General features: G+C 37.4%; 1 protein-coding gene across 1 annotated transcript in view; it reads left to right on the top strand.

Moving 5' to 3' along the window:
- Window positions 1-25,376, top strand: part of LOC150092665 (patatin-like phospholipase domain-containing protein 4) — a 241,276-nt gene that overhangs the window by 55,590 nt on the left and 160,310 nt on the right. The window contains exons 2-3 of the mRNA XM_090414254.1: window positions 3,019-3,251; window positions 15,607-15,672. Of these exons, the coding sequence (XP_090270380.1) occupies window positions 3,019-3,251; window positions 15,607-15,672 (299 nt within the window). The remainder of the gene's footprint in view (window positions 1-3,018; window positions 3,252-15,606; window positions 15,673-25,376) is intronic.

Genomic DNA, 25,376 nt, shown 5'->3' with positions numbered 1-25,376 from the left:
TCCATTTGGAGAAATTTCCAAGTCCATCTTTTTCCAGTTCTCTTTTTAAAGAAACTATTCATAATGTACAGCCTTTCTGCTTCTACAAATTCTGCAGGAATTCACCTCGTTCATTTCTTTCCCCTTTCCCCCACGGTCCAATGTATTTTTCTTCAATAAATCCTGTATCAATCTTTGCATCGAAATCTCCACACACTATTATGTATGTTTTTTTTTTTTTTTCATAATGTTTCTTGTAGGTGTTCATAGAAATTTTTATTTCTTCTTTGTCAGCTGTTGAGTGGGTGCATAGGCTACTATTATTTTTATCATTATGGATTCTCCAATTTTTAATATTAGTGTTCCTAGTCATTCAGAATAGATTGTACAAGAAATAATATTTTTAGTTAGCCTTTCATTTATGATGAAGCCAACTCCTCCAGTCCTTGTAGTGTTATCTGAGGCTCCCAGGAAAATTTGGTTGCCATTGTTCCATTTTGCTGTTAATTCAGCGCTTCTTCGGGTTTCACAGATAGCGAGGACATCAAACTTTACATTTTGCAGTTCTTGAAGCAGGAAATCAATATGGGAGTCAGTAGACAGAGTTCGAGTGTTGAAGGAACCAATAAATAGGGTCGAATTTCCAGATGGTGGTCTACCTTCCTGTCATAGAGAGAGTGAATGTTGAAAGTGGCAGTGAATGTGTATATGAAGATGGAGAATATTGCGATGTGGGGGGGGGGGGAGCTGAGACTGAGCAGGCATATATTGTAAGCGGTGATAAAGGTGATTGGGCAGGTATAGTGGGGAAATCACAACAACACATGACTTGGGTAGGACTGGCTATAGACCTAAAAATGAACTGCTGTGTTTGTTTACAAATAACAGAAGTATCAGGAATAAAGAGAATGAAATGGTTTCAGTGATTGAGTTTATTTTCCCCCAAATCATTGGAATAAGTGAAATATGGTTGAATGAAGATGATATATCATAATGGGAATAGAAATGGAAGGGTACAGTATTTTTTGTGAGGAATGAAAGGGGAAGAAGGGATGGGAAGTGCTGCTGATGATAGCAGGGGAATTAAGTCCACATAATGTAGATATGAAAGGGAGAAATAGTGGCAATGGTTATAAAGCAGTGTAGTGCACCTTGGAGGTTGAGAGGAAGACGTATTTAGCTGGATGTTGCTATAGGCCTGGGAATGTGGAAGGTGGTGATGAAGAAATGTATAAACAACTTGGATTAGTGAACAAAGGAAAGGTAATTATTATGGGTGATTTTAATTATAGTAGTATAGATTGGAATGAAGAGCTAGCATCTGGGAATAAGGAAAATGAATTTCTCGAGTTCTTGAGAGATAACTATCTCAGGCAGCATGTAAAGAAGGGCACGCGAGGATCAAAGTTCTAGATCTCATCATTTCATCAGAGGATGTAATTGTTAGAGGGGTTTAACATTTTCCTCCAGTGGGTGAAAGTGATAATGAAGTAATCACCTGTGTTGTGGCTAGTCATGCAGACTTTTGTGAGGAAACGATATATGTAGTATTATAAGACTGGTGATTATGACAAGCTTAGGAGACAGCTTGGAGCTATAACGTGGAATGAGGAGTTGAGTAGTAAGGGAATAAATACTGCATGGGAACTGGCAAAGAAATACATAACAGCATCAATGTACGACTGTGTTCTGAAGGCCAAAAGGTTGAATAAGGTAGGTGTAAAATGGATGAATATGGAGCTTAAACATGAAATCTGGTAAAAGAAGGTACTTTGGAGGAAGTACAAGATGAATAACAGTAATAATCAGTCACTTGAAGAGTATAAAGAACAAGTCAGGAGAGTGACTCAGTTAGTAAGAAAAACAAAAGTAGAGTATAAGCAGAAATTGGCAAATCAGACAAAGAAAAACCCTAGCGTTTTTTAGATATGTGGCAAGTAGAAGGAAGAATGATCATGGTAAGATGAAGTTAAAGATTCAGCTGTTTGCAGATGATGCAAAAGGGGAAAGCAATGTAGAATCAAGTGGATGTTATTGCCTTACAAGAGGACTTGAATAGATTGCATGATTGGGCATGTAAGTGGAACTGTCAGTTCAATGTTGCAAAGTGTAAGGTTTTGAGATTTGGTAAGCAACAATGGGATGCAAAGTATTCACTTGGTGGGGAGAAACTTTAACAGAAGTAGATGAGATGAGAGATCTAGGAATGATGGTGGACAAGGACCTGAAATTCAGGGATCACATTGCACAAGTTGTGAAGACATCACATCGGATAATGGCAACGATGCGGAGGACCCTGGTATGTAGAAATAGAGGGGTTATAATTCCATTGTATAAGGCCTTGATCAGGTGTCATATGGATTAATGTGCACAGATTTCGTCGCCTGGTTTTCATGGTGACAAGGATATGTTAGAAAGGGTCCAGAGAAGATTCACAAAAGTAGTCAGTGGTCTTTGGAATGTGGAGTACGAGGACAGATTGAGGGAATGTAAGTTGCAGAGCCTCGTGAATAGGAGGAAGAGGGGGAATATGATTGAGACATATAAGCTGGTGAGGGGTTGTTATCAGGTCGAGATGGAAGAAATTTTTCATAGAATGGGAGAGGGGAGTAGAACAAGAGGCTATCACTGGAAACTGTATAAGGATGGTGTGTGAAAAGAGGAGTGAGGAGTAGGTTTATTGCATGGAGGGTGGTTGGTGAGTGGAATGCATTGCCTGAGTGTGTTGTGGGTGTAGACACATTGAATCAGTTTAAGGCATGGTTGGATGAGCATTGTATGCAATGGTGTGTGTGTTGGATGGGCATTGTGTGCAATAGCGTGACCTCTCACGATGAATCTCTGACTCCATGGAGGTCAAATGTTAATAATAATAATTTTTTTAAATATATTTTAATATTTAATATTTTAATATTTAAAATGTTAATATTTTTAATAATAATAATAATAATAATATGATGCATTGCTATTCATTATAATTTGAAAAGTTACAAAAATAAAGCATATCTTGTTCTTTATTTTCCCTCTTTTTATTTGCAGATAAAGTAGCAAAATGTTTCCTGGGTGCAGCAGCACAGTCCCGATCTTATACACTCGGACCATTTCATCCTGCATTTGATCCAGGATCTGTAATTAAAGCTAACCTAGATAATCTGTTGCCTGAAGACGCTCATATTCGCTGCACTAGCCGACTTTATGTTTCACTTACTAAAATATTGACCATGGAAAATGTTATCTTCTCCGAATTTAAATCTAGAGATGATCTTATTCAAGTAAGTTATTAATATTAGTGAGCCTGAATGAAATTCTTGTAGCATCATTTATTAAATTCAAGTCACATTAGCATAGAACTATAAATTCTTGGGGCTATTGAGCATATTATTGAACATAATGCACTTCCTGCTCACTCTCACTACCACATTCTCTTCCATCATTCCTCCTCAGTTAAACTCTATAATATCATGCTTATGATAATGACTTGTTCATTAAATGCTTAAAATATATTCTGCACACTAGTTAGCAGTCTGCCATTTGCATCACTTAACATCATCTTTCTATAATCTTGCATTCTTTTACTGGTCACTTATGGAAAGAACCTGTTGAATTTTTTTTATTTTACCTGATTGCTAATTTTTTTTAAATTTTTGTTAATGTGAATCCATACACCAACAAAAGATATAAACTGTATCTTTAGTGCCACAGGTGGGCTAAGGGCTAAATAATCCAGGGGGGTAGAGATCAATCTTCTGGTCTTTAAACCCACTTTGGATCTTCATTAAGCAGTGGTGATAGTCCCACATCATGATTAATGAAAATCATCAATTACCTAAACACTTTTGCAAACATCCATTCCCATGGTGGGATACAAATCCATAGTTTATTGATTGGAGAGGGGTGACATGACTTGCTCAGCAAACCAGACTGACAATTTTTTTTTTAATGTAAAAAAACCATGAAAGTTTCTTCATCCATGAAAGTTTCTTCATCCTATAGTATATTTGTACTGTGGATGGGCAGAAAAGTGAGAAGAAAGAAGGTTTGCAGAATTTTACTTCTTAGAATATACATTAGAGAGAAACTGTCAAAAAACATGAGGTTGTTCATCCTATAATATATTATTATTCTGGATGGGTGGAAAGGTAAGAAAGAAGGTCTGTGGAATTGTATTCTTTAGGGTATGCATTACAGGGAAGACGGTCCAAAAACAACAGCAGAAGGAATAATTGAAGATGAAGAAAAATACACTTTGTGAATTTTCAGCGTGGAGTGGTGTTGAATACCCACTGTATGCATATTAGCATATTTAGTAGAGATAGGAGAAATTACCAATGCCATTTGCCATATAGATAAAATAAACCTTCTTCATCCTCGCATCAACTTTACGCTAGAAAAAGAATCTCCACAGGGTATCTCCTTTCTGGATTTACACATTCAAAGAAAAGAAGATGGTTCATTTTCGCCACATCTTTCTATCGCAAGTTTACATTTTCAGGTCGCTACATTCACAATTCTTCCGCTCATCATCCATCTCAGAAATTTGGCATCATTAAATCACTAGTTTCCAGAGCACACAAATTCTGCTCCTCTGAAGATTCTCTAAGCCAAGAACTAGAAATAATCAAAAATACAGCTATACTAAATGGATATGATCTTAAAACAACTCAAAAAAATCATCAGTCACCTTCCCACACATCAACCCAGACAAGAAGAAGTCCATAGGATTCCCATACTTCACGTCAAAGGCATCTCTGAACGTCTTTCAAAAATTATGAAGAAATACAATTTTGCCACTACTTACAAACCTATCAACCAAATCTATAACTTGTTACCTTCTCCTAAGGACAAACTCTCTCCTCTGATGTTACCTGGCGTTTATGAGATCCCATGCTCCTGCAAATTGTCTTACTTTGGTCAGACAGGTAGGTCTGTTCAGAAACGCATCTTGGAACATCAAGACCACATTCTTCTTTTCAAACCGCAGAAATCTGGTCTCTCCCAACACAGAGTTGAAAATCCAAACCATAGGATCCATTGGGAGAAGTTGAAACTTTTACACAGATCTTTATATAAATATGAACGTTTATATAAACAAAGTGCTGAAGCCCTACTACACAGACCAAATTTAAACCGCAACGATGTTCTTACTATTCCTAAAGTATGGGAAATTGTCATACAAAATTGTGTTAAATAATCTTTATATATATATATATTTTATTTTATTTTATTTTATTTTTTATTTTTCAATTTTTTTATTTTTCTTTTTTTTCCAGTTATATTTAATTTACTTCTATAACACGTTACTGCACGCATATTGAGATTTCATTGTAATCATGTGCCCTAACTATATGTTATTCCTAGTATTGTTTAAACTACTGTACTGATGATGTCCCAAGATACTTGGGATATGAAATATTTACGAAATAAATAGTCATTACTGTGGTTATTACGTGTGTTTTTAGTAATAATAATAATAATAATCATATTATTAATATGCTCTTAATCAGAGATAGTTGTAGAACCAAATATTTTTCTGCTAGGTTCTACAAGATAATTAAAAGGCAATACAGAATAGGGGTCAACTCTGTAGCCCAGTAAGAAGCCAGGATATTGGTGCTTTATCTGTAGATAATGATACAATGGAACGATTCAAGTGCAAAAGAGGCAGTAGACAGTTGGAAAAAAATTACAACCAGTAGATGTGGCAAGATACCAGAAAGCATGACTGCCATTTGGACATCATACAAGTTTCCTGCCTTTGGCTCCTTCACAATCATTTTTGGACATGCTAGTAGTTTGTCTGCAGCTATTTTTGAGCTTTGGTGTAAACAGAAAAGGAAGAGGAAAATTTTGATGAAAGCTAATTGTGTTATGTTTTGTTCTTCTCTTGTACAGCCTTGGAAGGCTTCTTGAAGAATCAATACTTAGATAAAGTGACAAGAATTTAAAGTGGAATAGTCAATAAATGTTTCCATACCAATAGGAATTGCTTTGGTAATATTCAGTGCAGATGTATTGTTTTCAGTCTTCTGATCAAAAAAAAAAAAAAAAAATGCTAGAAATATCTGGTATTCTGGTAGGTATGTGAACAATCTGTTTAAAGACCACTGGTGATAGCAAATGTCTTACATCTATCCCTGTGTGATGTTGCAGTTGGAAAAGGAATGTCAGTTGTTGTGAACATTAAAATCTCCAAGAAGATGGACTTTTTCACTATTAGGAAAGTTGGACTGGAGAAAATCAGCATTTAAAGAAAGGAAATTAAACAAAAAAAGTTCAAACTCTGACATGGTATATCAGAACTTACATACTTACAAATGCCACTTTTGAGAGGACAGGAGTCAAGATGGTGTAATTGGGAAAATAGTGCTTGAATTGAAGAAGTTGAAATTTGAGTTTTTGTTAGGATAAGTATATGGTTTTGCAGTCTGGTTGTGGAAATGAACAAGAACACATATTTGTGAAGTAAATCTGGTAGGCTTTGTGAAGATTAGCTTTTATCTTCAGGCAATCTGTTTCTCTATGCTTGACTTTTCATGTTTTTTTTTTTTTTTTCCCTAGTTTGGTTGAATTTGGGAGATATATGGAATATACAGTAATGAATTTAGCCATACAAATGTAGAATTTCATCAAATTCCTCTGCTAATTGTGGCCTTGGCAATGACTCCCTATGTACCATTACTTGGACTTCCTCTAGGCAGAATAGTGACAGCAAGATAACTACTAGCCTCAATCCAGTATGCTATCTAATGTCCAGTCTTCAGAATAACTATTTTAAAGTTATACCCTCAAAAATAAAAAAAAAAATAGTGGGTCTCTCATGATGTCTGATCTGATTATGAAACCTCACTCATATTGCATGATGGAGGAAATGGGGGAAAAAAATATAATTTCATCCTGGATAAGTAGGTTTTAATACTAGAGAGATGGGGCAGGTTCATGGTTTAGAAGTGGAAGAAGAGAGTGTGTTTCAAATACTGGTTACTTTGGATGTCAATAAAGTAATGAGACTGGGTGGGATTTTACCACAGGTTTTGAGAGAATGTGTTAAAGGACGAACAGCTTCTTGTACCTAGCTTTTCAATGAGAGTCTGGCCACGGGAAAGGTGTTCAAGGACTGGAAGGAGGGTAAGATAGTGTCATTGCATAAGGGTGATAGTAGAACGGAAGTGTCAAACTACAGAACAGTTTGTATTTCATCAGTAGTTTAAGATTTTGGAGAAGATTACTATTATTGATAGATAATGATTGATAGATTAGTGAGAGATCATTTATAGTGTTGAGCAGTTGAGAGTAATGTTATCTGTGAGAGTCAGCATGGATTTATTAAGGGGTGCTCTTGCTTTAGTAATCTGATTGCCTTTTATAATAAAGTGACAAGAACAGTTGATAAGGTAAAGGCATATTCTGCCATAGGCATCTGACAGGGTGCCACATGATATGCTGATATTTACAGCATATCATGCTATAAATATTAGCATAAGTTGCAGCACAAGTTTGGATGTTAGGTTAGTGAAATGGTTTGGTGATTGGCTGTCTGATAGGTATCAGAGAGTTGTGTATGAGGGGGCGGTATTCAAAGAAGCAAAAGGTTACAAGTGGGTCCCACAGGGTGCAGTACTGAGACCTGTATTGTTTAACCTTTATATCAATGACATTGTCAATGGATTGCAGGGGGGGGGGATATTCAGTTGTTTGCAAATGATGTGAAACAGGGAAGGGTTATTAGTAATAGTGTAGATGTGGTAGCCCTGCAAGAGGATTTGAATAAACTGGACAGATGCGAAAATGAATGGGGATATCAGTTTAATTCGGCTAAATGTAAAGTCTTGAAATTTGGGACACATCGATGGGAGGCTACATACTTTGCTGGAGGAGTTGCGCCAGAGGAAGTGGGGGGAGGCAAGGGATCTTGGGATGATGATTGATAGAAACCTGAAATTCAGGAAACATATTTCAAAGATGGTGTAAGTAACCAAGAAGATTGCTGCAATACTGAGATGGATGTTGAATAGCAGAGATTAAAGTGTTGTCATTCCACTGTATAAAGCCCTGATCAAACCACACCTGGACTATTGTGCTCAAATATGATCTCCAGGATTTGAAGGGGATAAATTAACCTTGGAGAGAGTTCAGAGGCAGATAACAAAGATGATATCAAGACTGATCAATGTTTGTTATGAGGATAGACTGCAAGAATATAGCTTGCAAAGTTTAGACAGAAGGAGAGCTGATATGATTCAGCCATTTAAAACTATTGAGAAGTAGTTGCAGGGTTGACACTGGGAAATTCTTTCATTTGGTGTAACAGGGGAAAGGAATGAGGACAAGGGGGCTCTCAATGCCTCCATGAAGTCACTTTCACAAGATTGAAAGATCTTTTCATTAAGTATCTCCACCACACATTCTGCATCAGCTGTCTTTATACCATTTTCTCCAATCAATGTCATTCTTCCATAATTCTTTCTTTTGCTGGCTACATATTGAAAGAACTCCTTAGGATTCTTTTTGGCTTCATTAGCCAACTGCTGTTCATACCTCTATTTAGCTACCCTTACCAACCAAGTCACCCTCCTTGCTTTGTCTTTGCAGACCTCATGGAATTGATTATTACCACTTCCCTAATGCTGTCTCCACAATGCCCTTTTTCTCTGTATTGCATGCTTAATTTCTTTATTCATCCATCTCACACCCACCTTATTTAACCTTCTCACCCTTGGAATACATTTAGACATTGCATCTACTAAATAGTTTTTGAAAATCCCCCAAGCTGCATTGATCTCTTTTCCAGCTAACTTCTCATTCCATGCTACACCCGCAAGCTGTCTCCTGAGCTCTTCATAATCGCCCCCCCTTGTAGTTCCACATATACTCTTTTCTCACAGAGGTCATCGTACTGTGGCAGCCACCCAGGTAATCACCTCATGGTCACTCTCACCAATTGGTGGATGATTTGACACACCTCATTTATAATTACATCCTCTGATGAGATGACTAAATCCAAGACCCTCAATCCTTGTGTGCCCTCTGTTACATACTGTCTGAGGTAGTTATCCCTCAAAAACTCAAGAAACTCATTTTCTTAACTTCCAGTTGCTATCTCTTCATTCCAGTCTATATTGCCATAATTAAGATCACCCATAATCATCACCCTTTTCTTATTTGCTTGGCTTATTTGACTATACATTTCACTATCACCACCACCATCCACATTACCAGGTCTATAACAACATCCCACCAACAATTTGATTCTATTCACCTCTATCTCACACCATACTACCTCAAAACCACTGGCCCTATTTCCCTCTTGCATCTCTATCTTGTATGGACATAACTCTTTCTCTATCATCAATAGCACTCCTCCTCCCTTTTTACCCCTTCTATCCTCACGAAAATTACACAGAGACAAAATTACACAGTGAAGAAATTACATATAGATAAAAATAGATATATGATGAATTTTATATTTAATTTCAGATAAGAGTTCCGTTAATTTTTTAACACTTTATAAGACCTACCTGTTGACTTTAATTCAATTAAAATATTTTTGGTATTTTGTTAGTAAATTAAACACAAACTTTCTTAATATTGCAAAAATTACTTTTAATTTAAAAAATAATAAAAAACAAACACTAAGTCATATAAGCTATACAACGTAAAAATTCCAATCGTCTATTAGAGTCATAATTTTGTACAATATTTGAAATACGTCGTTTTAACGAAATGTACCTACAACGTCCTGGGTTTCGTTGACCAGTTAACTGCAAATAGTTTGTATGTTGTAAAGATAATTCTTTAACAATGTTATCCAAAAATTTCCAAACCATTGGATGGGAACACTGAAAGAGAGACTGAACTCCATTGTGCTATCGTTCGATACAATTTGTAGTTCTAGCTATACAGTTGGCTGCAGAGTGTCTATGGTTCCAAGTAGAAATATTAAATAGAGGTTGTCTATAAGTGCCGTTCCTGAGCTGTCGACCTTGAATATATGTATGTTCGAAGTAAAGGAGAACTTGCTCGATTTGTTCATTATATTCGTCTAAATTAGAGAACAGATCAGCAACTTCTAAAAATGTTTCTAACACTTCTTCTTCTTGTAAAAATGCAAGTTATTGTAACATTTTAATGTGTACTGCAAATGAATGATTGGATTCATATAGAGATTTTAGTCCACATTCATTTACTTTGCATATAATAGATTGTGATAAGTGGAAAAAGCAGCCACCAATTTCGATGTTTTCAAACATGGCATGGAAAGCATTCATTGCTGCTGTTTTAAAATCGGTCAAAATTTTTCGTTGTCAACCTTGAGGAATTTTCTCCAGTAACATGTTCAGCATATTCACGTTTATTTCTTCCTTTTTCCCTGGTAGAAGAGCCAGTAGACAAGGAAAAGTGACGCCTGAATCATATTGGACATGGATACTGTATAACTGATAATATATTTCTGGAACCACTTTAAATGTTACCATCTGCTAGCCAAAAATTGTTAACTACAAGTTGATCTAGAAGAGCCTTGTGACCAATTAGTATTATACGTTCTGGATCTTCTGCCCCGGAATCATGAATAATCCATTTAGAGTATTTCTCTGGTATTTCAAATTTTTGTTATCTGGATTTGACGGGACGTTTCCGATTGTTTTAGCTTTGGATCTATTTAATCGCCTCGTCATGGTGCTCTTCTTTGGTAGGTACATTTTTCATCCGTCTGATACAGTCACTAAATTGTTAGCTATAATTGCACGAGCCTTTGCTCGTGCAATAATAGCTAACAACTCAACATAGCCAAATCAACATTTTCTTTTCATTTGATTTGCAAGTTGATGAGCTTCAGATTCAAAAGTCCTATTAACATGACAGTGCTCTGAAGACTCACGGATAATCTTGTTGTCTCTGGTATGGAGCAGCGATCGACAATGTAAAGTTCTAAACTTTGCACAACGCCAATGAATAGTTCCGATAGCAGTTTCACGGTGATGAACAAACTCGAATCCTTAGTGAATTATAATTTGACCACCTTTATTACTAATGCCTTACTCAAAATCAGCCATGGGTAAATTAAAAATTAATTTTAAAAAATTAATCACGAAATTTATTAACTCGCACGTTATACACTAGTTGTATTACGAGTCACTAAACTAGACCTGAAGAATGTAAGACAAAAATTTACTTATATACCTACACCCAAACAATTCTTAGAAATTCTTGAGCAGCTCATGGTGATTAACAATTGTCGATTAGTGATTTACCCCTTGCTATAAATATAAATAATAAATTTATAGTTATAAATTTTGTACAGTTTTTGGTAAATTTTATTTTATGTGTAATTTCTTACCTGTGGTAAGAAATTACATAGTTTAATTTTTTAAAATATGTAATTCAAACTTTTTAATTTTTTTCTTAGTGTAATTTTCGTAATTTCGAAATTACTTGTGTAAATATTTTCCTATTTTTCCTTTTAATTTTTTTTTAGTGTAATTTTCGTAATTTTGAAATTACTAGTATAAATATTTTCCTTTTTTTCCTTTTAATTTTTTTCGAAATTACGAAATAAAATTACATTTAATTTCTTATGTGTGTGATTTTTTTCTTTTTTGAAATTACGAAATTACAAAATAATTTTTTGTTTAATTTCTTATATGTGTAATTTCTTCCCTGTGTAATTTCTTCCTCGTGTAATTTTGGCTGTGTAATTTTGTCCCATGTAATTTTATCATGTAACCATCAAACCAGTTCAAGTCATAACGAATTTCTGACTTTCTCAAAAAAAAGACAACATTCTTTTCCTTAAGCACTTTGGGGCATACAAGAAGGGTTTTTATTCATGCAGCATCTGCAATGGACACACTGGAAGAAGTTTGAAATAAAAAAAAAAATTAAATGAACATTGAATGTCACTCAGTGTTCATCGAATGACATTGAACACAAAAGAAAAGAAATTTTTTCTCACTTCCTACATCTAGAATGCAATGAAATGAATTAACAACTTGCCCCTATGTCATACCTAGAAGATGCCTTCTATATTATTCAGGACTTTCAAGGAATCAGTGGTAGTCCTCATGCACTCTCAAAGGCTCCTTGAACAGGAATTAGGACATCATTCTACATGACATTTGGAAGCGATTTTGAAAGGATATGGTGTGAGGTGGAGGTGGGCAAGACAGGATATTTAGTGGGGTATTGCTACAGACCAAGGAGCACAGAGAGTGGAGACCAGGAGATGTTGAGACAGTTGAGTGTGGCAAGTGCAAGAAGAATGATTGTTATGGGAAATATTAACTACAGCAGTATAGATTGGGGAAAGGAAGATGCATGTAGCAATAAGGGAATGGAATTTCTAGAATTCTTGAGGGACAAATGTCTTAGGCAACATGTAACAGAGAGAACAAGAGGTTCAAGAGTTTTGGATTTGGTTATAGCACCAGAAGAGTTGATAATAACTGAGATGACATCTCTCCCACCAGTTGGAGAGAGTGACCATATGGTTTTGACTTGGAAAATGAATAGACATGCAGGAGTATCGAAGAGACGGGAACGTATGTGGAATTATAAAGCAGGTGATTATAACAGTCTTAGACGTCAACTTGGTGAAGTTTCGTGGAGGGAGGAATTGGAAGGCTGGGATATCATTAGTGCTAGGGAAATTGTGAAGGAACATTTGTTAGCAGCAATGGTAAGCTGTATTCCACGAGTGAAGAAGAGGACACAATTTGGAGTAAAGTGGACGACAAACAATATTAAACAGGAACTGCTTGCGAAAAAGAGGCTATGTAAGAGATATAAGGAGACAGGTGAAGAGAATATGCATGAGGAATATAAGAGACAGGCCAGGAGAGTGACTAGTATGGTAAGGAAGGCAAAACTGGAATATAAGAAAAGATTGGCTCTTAGATCCAAGGAAAATTATAGGGAATTTTTTAGCTATGTGGCCAGTATGAGGAGAAATGACTGTGAAAGGATGATATTGTGAGATAAAAATGGGAATAGAGTGAATGATGCAGAGGACATAGTGGAATTGTTCAATGAACACTTTATTGGAGTATTTCATCCTGGAGGAATCAATTTTAACACTAGAGGGATAGGGCAGGTTTGAGGTTTAGAGGTGCAGGATGCAGGTGTGTTCAACATACTGAGTACTCTGGATGTTAGTAAAGCTGTGGGACTGGATGGCATTTCACCACGAGTTTTGAGAGAATGTGCTAAGGAACTGACAGTGCCTTTGATCTGTCTTTTCAATGAAAGTCTGGCTGTGGGAAAGGTACCCATGGAATTGAAGGAAGGTAAGATAGTGCCATTGCATAAGGGTAGTAGCAGACTAGAAGTGACTAATTATAGGCCAGTTTGTGTGTCATCAGTAGTTAGTAAGATCTTGGAGAAAGTAGTGAGGGACCGTATACAGCATTGGGCAGATGAGGGTAATGTTATCTGTGAGAGTCAACATAGATTTGTGAAGGGGGCGCTCTTGTTTTAGCAATATGCTAGTCTTTTATGATAAAGTTACAAGAGCATTAGATGACGGAAGGGCATATACTGCCATTTTCCTAGACTTAGCAAAGGCATTTGACAGGGCGCCACATGATATGCTGATATTCAAGTTGCAGCACATGGGTCTGGATGTCAGATTGGTCAACTGGATTAAGGATTGGCTGTCCGATAGGTATCAGAGAGTTGTGTATGGTGGAGTAGTATCAAAGAGGCAGAAGGTTATAGGTGGTGTTCCACAGGGCTCAGTGCTGGGACCTATATTGTTTAACCTTTATATCAATGACATTGTCTATGGATTGCAAGGGCATATTCAGTTGTTTGTGGATGATGTGAAACTGGGAAGGGTTATTAGTAATAGTGAATAGTGCAGATGTGGTAGCCCTGCAAGAGGATTTGAATAAGCTAGACAGATGAGCAAATGAATGGGGGTGTCGGTTTAATGCAGCAAAATGTAAGGTCTCTTGAGGTTTGGGAAACATTGATGGGACACTGCATATTCTATGGGAGGAGTTAAACTGGAGGAAGTAGGGGAGACAAGAGATCTGGGGTTGATGATTGATAGAGAACTTAAATTTAGGGACATATTGCAAAGGTAGTGAAGATAACACAGAGGATTGCTGCAATAATGAGAAGGATACTTACCTGCAGAGATAAAATGGTTATCATTCCGTTGCATAAGACTCTGATCAGACCACACTTAGACTATTGTTCTCAGATCTGGTCCCCAGGATTTGAAGGGGATAAATTAACTGTGAAAAGGGTACAAAGGCAGATAACAAAGATGATGTCAGGACTGTACAATGTTAGTTACGAGGATTGGCTGAGAGAATGTGTGGACTGCAGAGTTTAGTGGATAGGAGAGGCGATATGATTGAGACTTTTAAACTGTTGAGAGGTGGTTACAGGGTTGACACTGGGGAGTTCCTTTGCTTGGTTTAACAGCGGGAAGGAGTCATGAGAAGGGGCCATCCCTGGAAGTTACGAAAGGAAACTGTGAGAAAGAGGGTAAGGAGTGATTTCTTTGCATGGAGGGTGGTTGAACCATGGAATGCATTGCCTGATGGAGTGGTGAGATCGAGAATGGTCAATGCGTTTAAGGAGTGGTATGATAGACTTTGTGTTTCCTAAGAGGGACCTCCCTTGATGTGTCATTTGTGTTTCGTAGAAAGGACCTTCCAGGATGAGTCTTTTGACTCCATGCAGTCAGAAGACTCATCCTTAATAATAATAAAAAAATAAATAAATATGCATATATAACATCAGACATTCCCATTACATTACAACAGTCTAAAAGTTATTTTGCAATAACGAACAGCTTATATCTTAATATGTCATGATTCAGGATTAATATTAATCTATAAGGGTAACCTTCCCCACAAGCTTTTTTGCATGTGAACTTCTTGAAGATGCTGTTAGGTATAATATAGTAAAACATGTAGAAGTTTATAGTCTATTAAAAATGCCAAATCCCTTACTCATGTTATTCCTGTCCTTACCACTTCTCAGCCATTGGGGTAGGCCATTCTGTGTACCCCATACTTTTCATCATTCACCTTTTTTTACATTGTCTCCTTGCCCATTCTAACCCCCCACACACACACCTGTTTGCTGTCCATCTTTAATTTCTGTTTCATACTCCTCTCTCACCTCTCCCTTCACAAGCACTTTTTCAGTCTATTCAACTCTTCTACAGCACCTCTTCAAATCACGTTTTCAAATCTCTCGTGATCATCTCTGTCATTACTCTCCCCCTCCAGTTACTTAATACCATTGAAACAGGGTCCTTCACTCTTATACAGTTTCCATCTCTGAACATCCTATACATTCACAAACTGTATCCCTGTCGTGTGACGTTTCACTGACACCATTCATTATCTTTACTTATTCATCACCATCATAGCTAGGCAACATGCTAACTGCCTTTTGTACCACACTGTTATCTTTTACTCCTTTTTATGAACTATTTCTCTCAAATAGTAATTATTGTTTAATACTTCAGTTGCATTTTGTACCACTGCTTTATATCAAATGATAGAAATATAATTCCAGTTTATAATATATGCAGCAATATTTATTCTTTTTTATTTCTCTTTTTATTATTTTTGTTTCAACATAATTATAAATACATTTGTTTCTTGCAAGGTTTTGTTATGCAGCTGTTTCATCCCAGTGTATTCGGGATTTATTCCACCTAAATATCATGGTGTAGTAAGTAAAACTGTTCCATATTTTGTTTAATAATTAGGAAATTTTTTTACAAAAAAAATCTTTTATAGGCCGTCAATATACAGTGTATATTGCTACAGCATAACTTGGGAAACAGTTGTTACCAATCAATATGGAAGGGGTTTTTTATAGAATGGAGAAACAAGGGCAGAAAACAAAAAAACTTGGGAGCTATATAAGGAGAGTGTGAATAGGAGAATCAGGAGCAGATTTTCATAAAGAGTGGTTGGTGAGTGGAGTGCATTGCCTGAGAGTGTGGTGCAGAAAAGGTAAACAAGTTTAAGGTATTATTCAATGAGCTTTGTGACAGTAGATCCCCTTAGATAAATCTTTTGACTACAAGGAATCTAATGTTAATAATAATGAAACATGAATATATTGGACTGCGCCAGAGGTTATCTTTCAAGTAGTGAACTATTAAGGCAGCTCTCATAATGAGAACATGGCCATGAGATTAGATTTCATATCAGCCCATGTATTACAAAAATGTGCAAGGGAAATTATCAGCTGCTCTGACCAAGCTATTTAAGACACAAATGGACTGGAAAGAGGGCGAAATAGTTCCACTACATAAAAAAGGTTCCAAGACAGAAGTAGCAAATTATAGGTCAGGAGTGGGTGGTTAAGATACTGAAGAAATTGGTAAAAGAGAGAATTCAGGACTAGGCAGATAGGAATATGATAATTTATAAGGGCATCATGGTTTTGTGAAATTTTATAAAAAAGTAATTTGCTTTCTTTTTAGGATGTAAAGATTTTTTTTTTTAAGTTGGTACGTCTGTCATAAGCATCCATGTGAAATTGCAAGTCATTCGATCAAGTAGTTTGTTTTATACAGCTGTCTGAAGCAAAAGTGTTGTTTGTATCAATTATATATTTAGTTTAATCCTTTATCCAAGTGTAAGCAAACAAAGTTTGCGCCTGAAGTATCTTCAGGACTGGGGCAACTCGTGGTAAAGGTGGTATAAGTTCTCATCACTTATCTTAGTATCTCCCATAATGCAAAGCACATCTCCTTTTGGACATGTATAATGCTATGCATTAAGGCAGTGTTTCTTAACATGGGGGGCAATTTGAATATTTTGGGGGCAATTAGAAAATGTACATGTACATATTTATATTATACTTTTACAGAAATTGGCTGACTATTATGCTAGAGGGAGGCATCAAAATCTTTGAGGCGTTGAGGTGGGGCATGATCCAAAAAATGTTGCGAAGCACTGCATTAAGGGAAGGGCCACTACCCAGACCGGTTTTGACTCTTATTGAGGTCTCATCAGTGGGAGCCAGACCCAGTGGTAGTGATACCGAGGTGGAAGTAATGGAGAAGTCATTTACTTATACGAGTTGCCAAAAGGTGTCACACCTTATTATTAAGTTCTTCTTCTTCATGTAGATTCCTCAGTGAGAGGGTGCAGCACCATGTCCTTCCAGTTCTCTCCGTTGGTGGCTTTCCTTTTTGTTTCTACATAGCCATATGATCCTGTCCATGATCTTATATCTTCAAGCCATGTCCTTCGTTTTTTGCCTCTTGATCCCTTTCCCATAATTTTTCCTTCTAAAACTGTTAGTATCCTCTGTCCTGCTGAACCTCTCAGTACATGTCCTGCAAATCTCATCTTTCTCTGGCTCATTTCCTGTAATAAAGATCTCTGTGTTCTCATTCTCTGTAGAACATCTGTATTTGTCACATGTTCTGTCCATGGGATTTTCAGAGCTCTCCTATAGCACCACATTTCAAAGGCCATTATCTGTTGCCTTACTCTCTTCTTGAATATCCAGGTCTCACTTCCATATGTGAAAATTGGCCACACTAATGTTCTTATCATTCTTTTCTTTGTCTTGATACTCACAGAACTTCTGAGCAGATCTTTATTTTTCCAGAATGCATCTTTAGCTATGGTTGTTCTTATTTTTATTTCTTTATCTTGCTTTTCATCTGCAGTAAAGTAGGTGCCTAAATATTTGTATTCTGTTGTATGTTCAATTTTCATATTGTTTATGAATATTTCTAGCTCGGATCTGCTTTCTTTTGAGATTTGCATAAAATTGGTCTTTTTTGCATTTATATCTAATCTAAATTCTTTACCTTCTTCAATTAGTAGCTGCATTAATTTGATTAATTTGTTTATGTTTTCTACTACTAAAATGGTATCATCAACATATCTAAGATTGTTGTATTTTATACCATTGAAACTAATTCCTATTTTTTGTTTTTCAATCTTTTTCATCACTGTCTCACTATAGATATTAAATAGATTTGGTGAAAGGATACAACCTTGTTTAACTCCTCTTTTTATTTTCACTACAGAAGTCTCATTGTTAAACAGCTGCATTTTCTGTTTGGTGTAAATCATTTTTATAATCTTAAGTACATGATCTTCTATGTTTAATTTATCTAATATATTGAACATTTTATTATGTTTTACCCGGTCAAAAGCCTTCTGAAAGTGTATGAAGCATATGTAAATGTTCCTATTTCTTTCAAGTGATCTTTTTATTAGTATTTTTAGTTCCAGGGTAGCATTAATGGTTCCCGTTCTTCTTCTGAAGCCTTTCTGTTGTTCACTCAATTCACTGCTTATGACTCTTTCAATTTGTTTGTTAACAATGGCTAAAATAATTTTAGATGCATTGGATATTAGGCTCACAATTCTGTAATCCTCACAATTTTGTTCATTATGTGTCTTTGGAATTATTAAGTTACACTTGGATAAAGGATAAAACTAAATAATTTATATTATGTTGGAGGTTTAATGGATTTTTTACAACACTCAGAAAGAATTAAATTAGAATTTAATACTCATATATTTCGTCCTAGTCACTAGGACATCTACGGGGATTACAAAAACAATTAATGTAACATGCACACAAAAACATACAATACTAAGCCCAACCACGTGGGTGACACTAAAGTCCTATCTAGGTGGAGCGCCCTCTATGGGCGGTAGTAGGGGGCAGGAATGTAAGGTGGGACCTCTGGTGATGAGTGTTTCCCAAATCTTCGGAAGCTTAATGCAACCGTATTTGTTAAGATTTGGTTGGTTTCTGAGAGCTGCTGCTGCTTCTAAGAAAAGTCTCTCTTTCTTGAATTTGCTGTGGTGGAGCATGGTGGTTTTCTTCCATGATACTCTGTGGGTGGTGTCCAAAACATGGTCAGCCAAGCCTGAATGGCCATAGTTGTGTTTAACGATGTACGACTTGTGTTCCTCCAGGCGGATGGATGCTGATCTGCCTGTCTGTCCAAAGTACGCAAGCTTACAGGAACAGGGTACTTTGTAAACTCCAGGCCGAGAGAGAGGGGGGGAGCTGATCTTTCGTAGAACGGATAAGGGTAGCAAGTTTGCGGTAGGGCTTATATGCTGTGTGTAGGTTATACTTTTTTAGTATCTTGGCTATTTTTTCCGAAGTGCCTCGGATGTAGGATATGGTGATGGCATTTTTAAATTCTTGTTGACGAGAGGGACGGGGAATGGGGGAGGAATTAATTATTTTTTTGATACTGTGTTCACTGTAGCCATTGGAGAGGAAAGTTCTGTGTATGTGGTTAAGCTCAGTAGTGAGGGCGGTTCCACTGGAACAAAGATTGTGGGCTCTCTTGGTAAGGGTTTTAATGTTGCCATATTGTTGTGAGGGGTGGTGGTGGGAGAGTTTGTGAATGTATTTGCCTGTGTGTGTGGGTTTTCTGTATACAGTGAAGGCAAGTGTATCATTGGGAAGGTGCGTGATTAAGGTGTCTAGGAAGGGTAAACAATTGTTCTTTTCCTTTTCCATAGTAAACTGGATTCTTGGATGTAGGCTATTGAGATGACAGAGGAAGGAGTCTAACGTGTCTGGGCCATGAGGCCAAATGGAGAACACATCATCTACATATCTTAGCCAGATAGAAGGTTTGAGTGGGGCTGAGTCTATGGCTCGTTTTACGAAATTTTCCATATAGAAATTGGCAAGGGGGGTGAGAGGGGGGAACCCATGGCGGTTCCTTCTATCTGCTTGTAGATTTTTTTATTCCAAGAGAAATACCCAGAGTTAATGGCAAAGGAAAAGAGATCTAAGATGTCAGAGGGGAAAACGTTTTCTAAGAGAGATAAAGTGACAGTTAAGGGAATATTGGTAAACAAAGAGGAGATATCATAATAATGACTAGGACGAAATATAGGAGTATTAAATTATAATTTAATTCTTTCTGAGTGTTGTAAAAAATCCATTAAACCTCCAACATAATGTCCTCACAGCACTTAAGCCTCTACACAAGAATTCTAATCATCCATGGAGAAGATTTAGCACGTAAATCCAAGCAATATGGTAAGTCAAAACTATGACTATCTAGAAAACTAAAGAGGCTGGCCTTTTTAAAAAGATGTCGGGATACAAGAGTGATACCGAAATGCGTTAAAATGAAGACCAATTTCCATTCCAAAAAAGCACTCCGTATATATAAACGTGCCAGCCTAGCATTACTACGCGAGCAAATCGCCTCTACTCATATCGCCCTCGCAGTGACGAACACCGCCATTGGCTCCCTACATACAGAGCTCTCCACCGTTCTTAACCCTGAACTTTGGTTGATTCTCTCTGACATTTCAGAAACTTCCGCACAGAGAGAATTTCAAAAAATAAAAAACAAACACGTCAAGAAATACAGCAACCTGGTTAAAGACAAATCACAACCACAAATTCAACCGCTCCAGACAGTAATTAACCTCTCTTCCAAAAGGCTCAACGAGGATGCCATCAGCGCCCTTAGCCTCGGCCGTAATTTTGCCGTCGCCCCGAAAGAAGTGCCGGTGCTCGATGTAATGGTTAACGTCGAACGGGGGATCGGTTGCTTACCGTCGGAGGTAGCCAACAACATCAGACTCGACGTAGCCAACATCCTCGCTCACTCTTCACCTCCAAAAAGTAACTTATCTTATGCCCAACGCATGGCTCTCCAGAAACTACGCAAAGAAAAAAGTATCGTCATCACCAGAGCGGATAAGGGTAATGCCACAGTTGTGCTTAATACCAGCGAATACAATCGTAAAATGAACACTATCCTCTGCGATCGCGCTACCTACATCCCGCTAGAACACGACCCCACAAAAACACAAGTTAAGAAATTAAAAATCTTACTTAAAAAAGTAACCTCCTGGCCACTTGACGTCTTAAAAAACTTAAACCTTTCCGCTCCCGTCCCCCCCGAATATACGGTTTACCAAAAATCCACAAACCTAATTCCCCACTCAGACCTATAGTAGATGCCACCAATGCACCTTGTTACAGACTGTCTAAACAGCTGGCCAAATCTCTGTTCCCCCTCACCGGAAATTCAGCTTCCTATATAAAAAACTCGACCCACTTTAAAGCCCTCACAGAAAATTTAACCTTGAACAATACGGACATATTGGCAAGCTTTGATATCTCCTCTTTGTTTACCAATATTCCCTTAACTGACACTTTATCTCTCTTAGAAAACGTTTTCCCCTCTGACATCTTAGATCTCTTTTCCTTTGCCATCAACTCTGGGTATTTCTCTTGGAATAAAAAAATCTACAAGCAGATAGAAGGAACCGCCATGGGTTCCCCCCCCTCTCACCCCTGCTTCCCAATTTCTATATGGAAGATTTCGAAAAACAAGCCATAGACTCAGCCCCACTCAAACCTTCTATCTGGCTAAGATATGTAGATAATGTGTTCTCCATTTGGCCTCATGGCCTAGACACGTTAGACTCCTTCCTCTGTCATCTCAGTAGCCTACATCCAAGAATCCAGTTTACTATGGATGTAGGCTATTTGTGAATGTATCTGCCTGTGTGTGTGGGTTTTCTGTATACAGTGAAGGCAATTGTTTACCCTTCCTAGACACCTTAATCACGCGCCTGCCCAATGATACACTTGCCTTCACTGTATACAGAAAACCCACACACACAGGCAGATACATTCACAAACTCTCCCACCACCACCCCTCACAACAATATGGCAACATTAAAACCCTTACCAAGAGAGCCCACAATCTTTGTTCCAGTGGAACTGCCCTCACTACTGAGCTTAACACGTTCGCTGCCACGCTACTTTGACATGGTCTGTTCCCCTACGCCGAGCAGTTTTACTTCTTCAAGGTCAGAACGATAATCTCGTTACCGGAGGTAAACGTCCTATGAGTATACTCGTAGTTGGCTTGTACAGAGCATATACGGTCTATGAGAATACACAGTTTTGATGCTAGTCCCACAAGCCAAGGATTTTCACTTCTTCAAGGTCACCGCAATAACCTCGTTCCCGGCGGTAAGCGTCATACGAGTATACTCGTAGCTGGCTTGTGAAGCAGGTTTACCCACTACGAGTATACTCGTAGTTGGCAGCGAACGTGTTAACCACATACACAGAACTTTCCTCTCCAATGGCTACAGTGAATACAGTATCAAAAAAATAATTAATTCCTCCCCCATTCCCCGTCCCTCTCGTCAACAAGAATTTAAAAATGCCATCACCATATCCTACATCCGAGGCACTTCGGAAAAAATAGCCAAGATACTAAAAAAGTATAACCTACACACAGCATATAAGCCCTACCGCAAACTTGCTACCCTTATCCGTTCTACGAAAGATCAGCTCCCCCCCTCTCTCTCGGCCTGGAGTTTACAAAGTACCCTGTTCCTGTAAGCTTGCGTACTTTGGACAGACAGGCAGATCAGCATCCATCCGCCTGGAGGAACACAAGTCGTACATCGTTAAACACAACTATGGCCATTCAGGCTTGGCTGACCATGTTTTGGACACCACCCACAGAGTATCATGGAAGAAAACCACCATGCTCCACCACAGCAAATTCAAGAAAGAGAGACTTTTCTTAAAAGCAGCAGCAGCTCTCAGAAACCAACCAAATCTTAACAAATACGGTTGCATTAAGCTTCCGAAGATTTGGGAAACACTCATCACCAGAGGTCCCACCTTACATTCCAGGCCACCTACTACCGCCCATAGAGGGCGCTCCACCTAGATAGGACTTTAGTGTCACCCACGTGGTTGGGCTTAGTATTGTATGTTTTTGTGTGCATGTTACATTAATTGTTTTTGTAATCCCCGTAGATGTCCTAGTGACTAGGACGAAATATATGAGTATTAAATTCTAATTTAATTCTTTCTGAGTGTTGTAAAAAATCCATTAAACCTCCAACATAATGTCCTCACAGCACTTAAGCCTCTACACAAGAATAAATAATTTATAGTCTAACCAAGTGAAAAGGAAAAAAAATTCTAACATCTTTCTCTGATCCAGAGTAATTTAATAATAAGGTGGGACATTTTTGGCAACTCATATAGGTAAATATGACTTCTCCATTACTTCAACCTCAGTATTGCCACCACTGTGTCTGATGAGACCTCAATAAAGATCGAAACCAGTCTGGGTAGTGGCCCTTCCCTTAATGCATAGCATTTACATGTCTGCAAGGAGATATGCTTTGCATTATGGGAGATACTAAGGCAAGTGATGAGAACTTATACCACCATTACCACGAGTTGCCCCAGTCCTGAAGATACTTCAGACACAAATTTGTATCCCTTGAAATGGATAAAATTGAGTATCATGCAGTTATAGAATTCTTTGTAAAAGAAGGTTTAACACCAAAAGAAATTCATTTGAAGTTCATAAAAGTTTATGAGCACTCTTCTCCTTCATTTTTGACAATTAAGAAATCGGCTGCCAAGTTTAAACACAGCCGTACCAGGCTTGAAGATGATCCACGTGAAGGACATCCAAAAAGTATACGAACACCAGTAATCGTTGATCAAGATGCACAATATGGTATTGGATGACCAGTGAGTCAAAGTGCATGAAATTGCTGAGACTATAGGCATTTCAAAAGAATGTGTAGAATATATTTTGCACGAAGAATTGCAAATGAAAAAGCTTTGTACAAGATGGGTGCCATTCTTGCTCACAGCAGATCAAAAATGCACTCTCATGAAAATCTCTGAACAGTGATTGTAGTGTTTTAACAAGATTAAAACTGATTTTGTGCATTGATTTATTACTATGGATGAGACTTGGATTCACCATTACATACCCGAATCCAAACAGCAATCAACACAGTAGAGAGAAACCAGTTGTTCAGTACCAAAGCAGACAAAGTCAGTTCCATCAGCAGGAAAGCTTATGGCATCGGTGTTTTGGGATGCTGAAGGCATTTTGTTTATTAATTATCTTGAAAAGGGTAAAACAATAACCGGGGAATATTATTTTGATCTTTTAACTAGACTAGATGAAAAAAATTTGTGAGAAAAGACCCTATTTGCAGAAGAAAAAAAATCATCTTTCATCAGGACAACGCACCTGCCCACAAAGGTGTTTTGGAAATGGGAAAATTAAGTGATTCTGCACTATGAATTGTTGGAACATCCACCCAATTCCTCAGACTTGGCTCCCTCTGACTTCTATCTCTTCCCAAAAGTAAAATTCTTCCTTGAATCAATAAACTTTTTCTTCGAATCAAGAGGTGATTGCAGCTGTAGAGGAGTATTTTGCAGATCTTAATGAGAACCACTACAGGGATGGCATAATGGCACTGGATCATCGCCAGAATAAATGTATTAGTCTTAAGGGAGATTATTTTTAAAAATAAAAATAATTTTGAAATTATAAATTTGTTTTTTCATTGTTAGGCCAAGAACTTTTCAAACCACCCTCGTATAATAAAGTGGCAATGGAGTTGGATAAAGGAAATGGCTACTCAGTGATACAACTAGGCTTTGCAAAGGTATTTGAGAGGATTCCACATAGAACTGTGTTGCATAAATTGGGACAAATGGGGATGGATAATGAATCATGATTTGGATTCAAGGGTACTTATGAACTATAATAAATTTAGTTTAATCTTTTATCCAAGTGTGTACAAACAAAGTTTGCGCCTGAAAGTATCTTCAGGACTGGGGTAAAGTGGTACAACACCAGGCAACTCCTTTTAAAGGTGGAGCAAGCTATAAGCTTATTATAGTCTGACCAAGTGAAAAATAAACTTTCAACATCTTTTTCTAAATCCAGAGTAATTTAATAAAAAGGTGGCACACCATTTGGCAGCTCCTATAGGAGGAGATGACCTTGCTAATTCTTCTGCCTGGTATCTCCACTTGGACCTGGCTCCCACTGAAGAGACCTCAATAAAGGTCAAAACTAGTCTGGTAGTCGCCCTTCCCTTAATGCATAACATTATACATATCCGCAAGGAGATGTGTTTTGCATTATGGGAGATACTGAGATAGGAGTGTTGGTAGCTTGCTCCACCTTTAAAAGGAGTTGCCCGGTGTTGTACCAATTTACCCCAGTCCTGAAGATACTTTCAGGTGCACACTTGGATAAAGGAGTAAACTAAATTTATTATAGTCTGACCAAGTGAAAAATAAACTTTCAACGTACTTATGAACAGATATCAAAGCGTGGTTTATAGAGGAATTGAGTCAAGGAGAAATCAGGTGTTTAGTCCTGTACCACAGAATTCAATACTTAGTCCTCTTGTCAATAATAATAATAATAATATATCAACATTCAAAGAAAGACTCCTATTATTTTTAAATAAAATCTATTCAACAAGTAACCCACCAATAGAAAGGAAAAAAGCCGTTGTGAATCCTATCTTTAAAAAAGGTAGTAGAGATGGCCCTAAAAATTACAGAGGTATAAGTATTCTAAATTCCTGTTACAAAAA

Source organism: Typopeltis vanoorti, chromosome 25 (genome assembly GCF_054136105.1).
Source record: "Typopeltis vanoorti isolate ZY-2024b chromosome 25, IOZ_Tvanoo_1.0, whole genome shotgun sequence".
NCBI classification, from domain to species: domain Eukaryota; kingdom Metazoa; phylum Arthropoda; class Arachnida; order Uropygi; family Thelyphonidae; genus Typopeltis; species Typopeltis vanoorti.
Note: the sequence above shows the minus strand (reverse complement) of the source record. Positions and strands in the feature narration are given on the sequence as shown.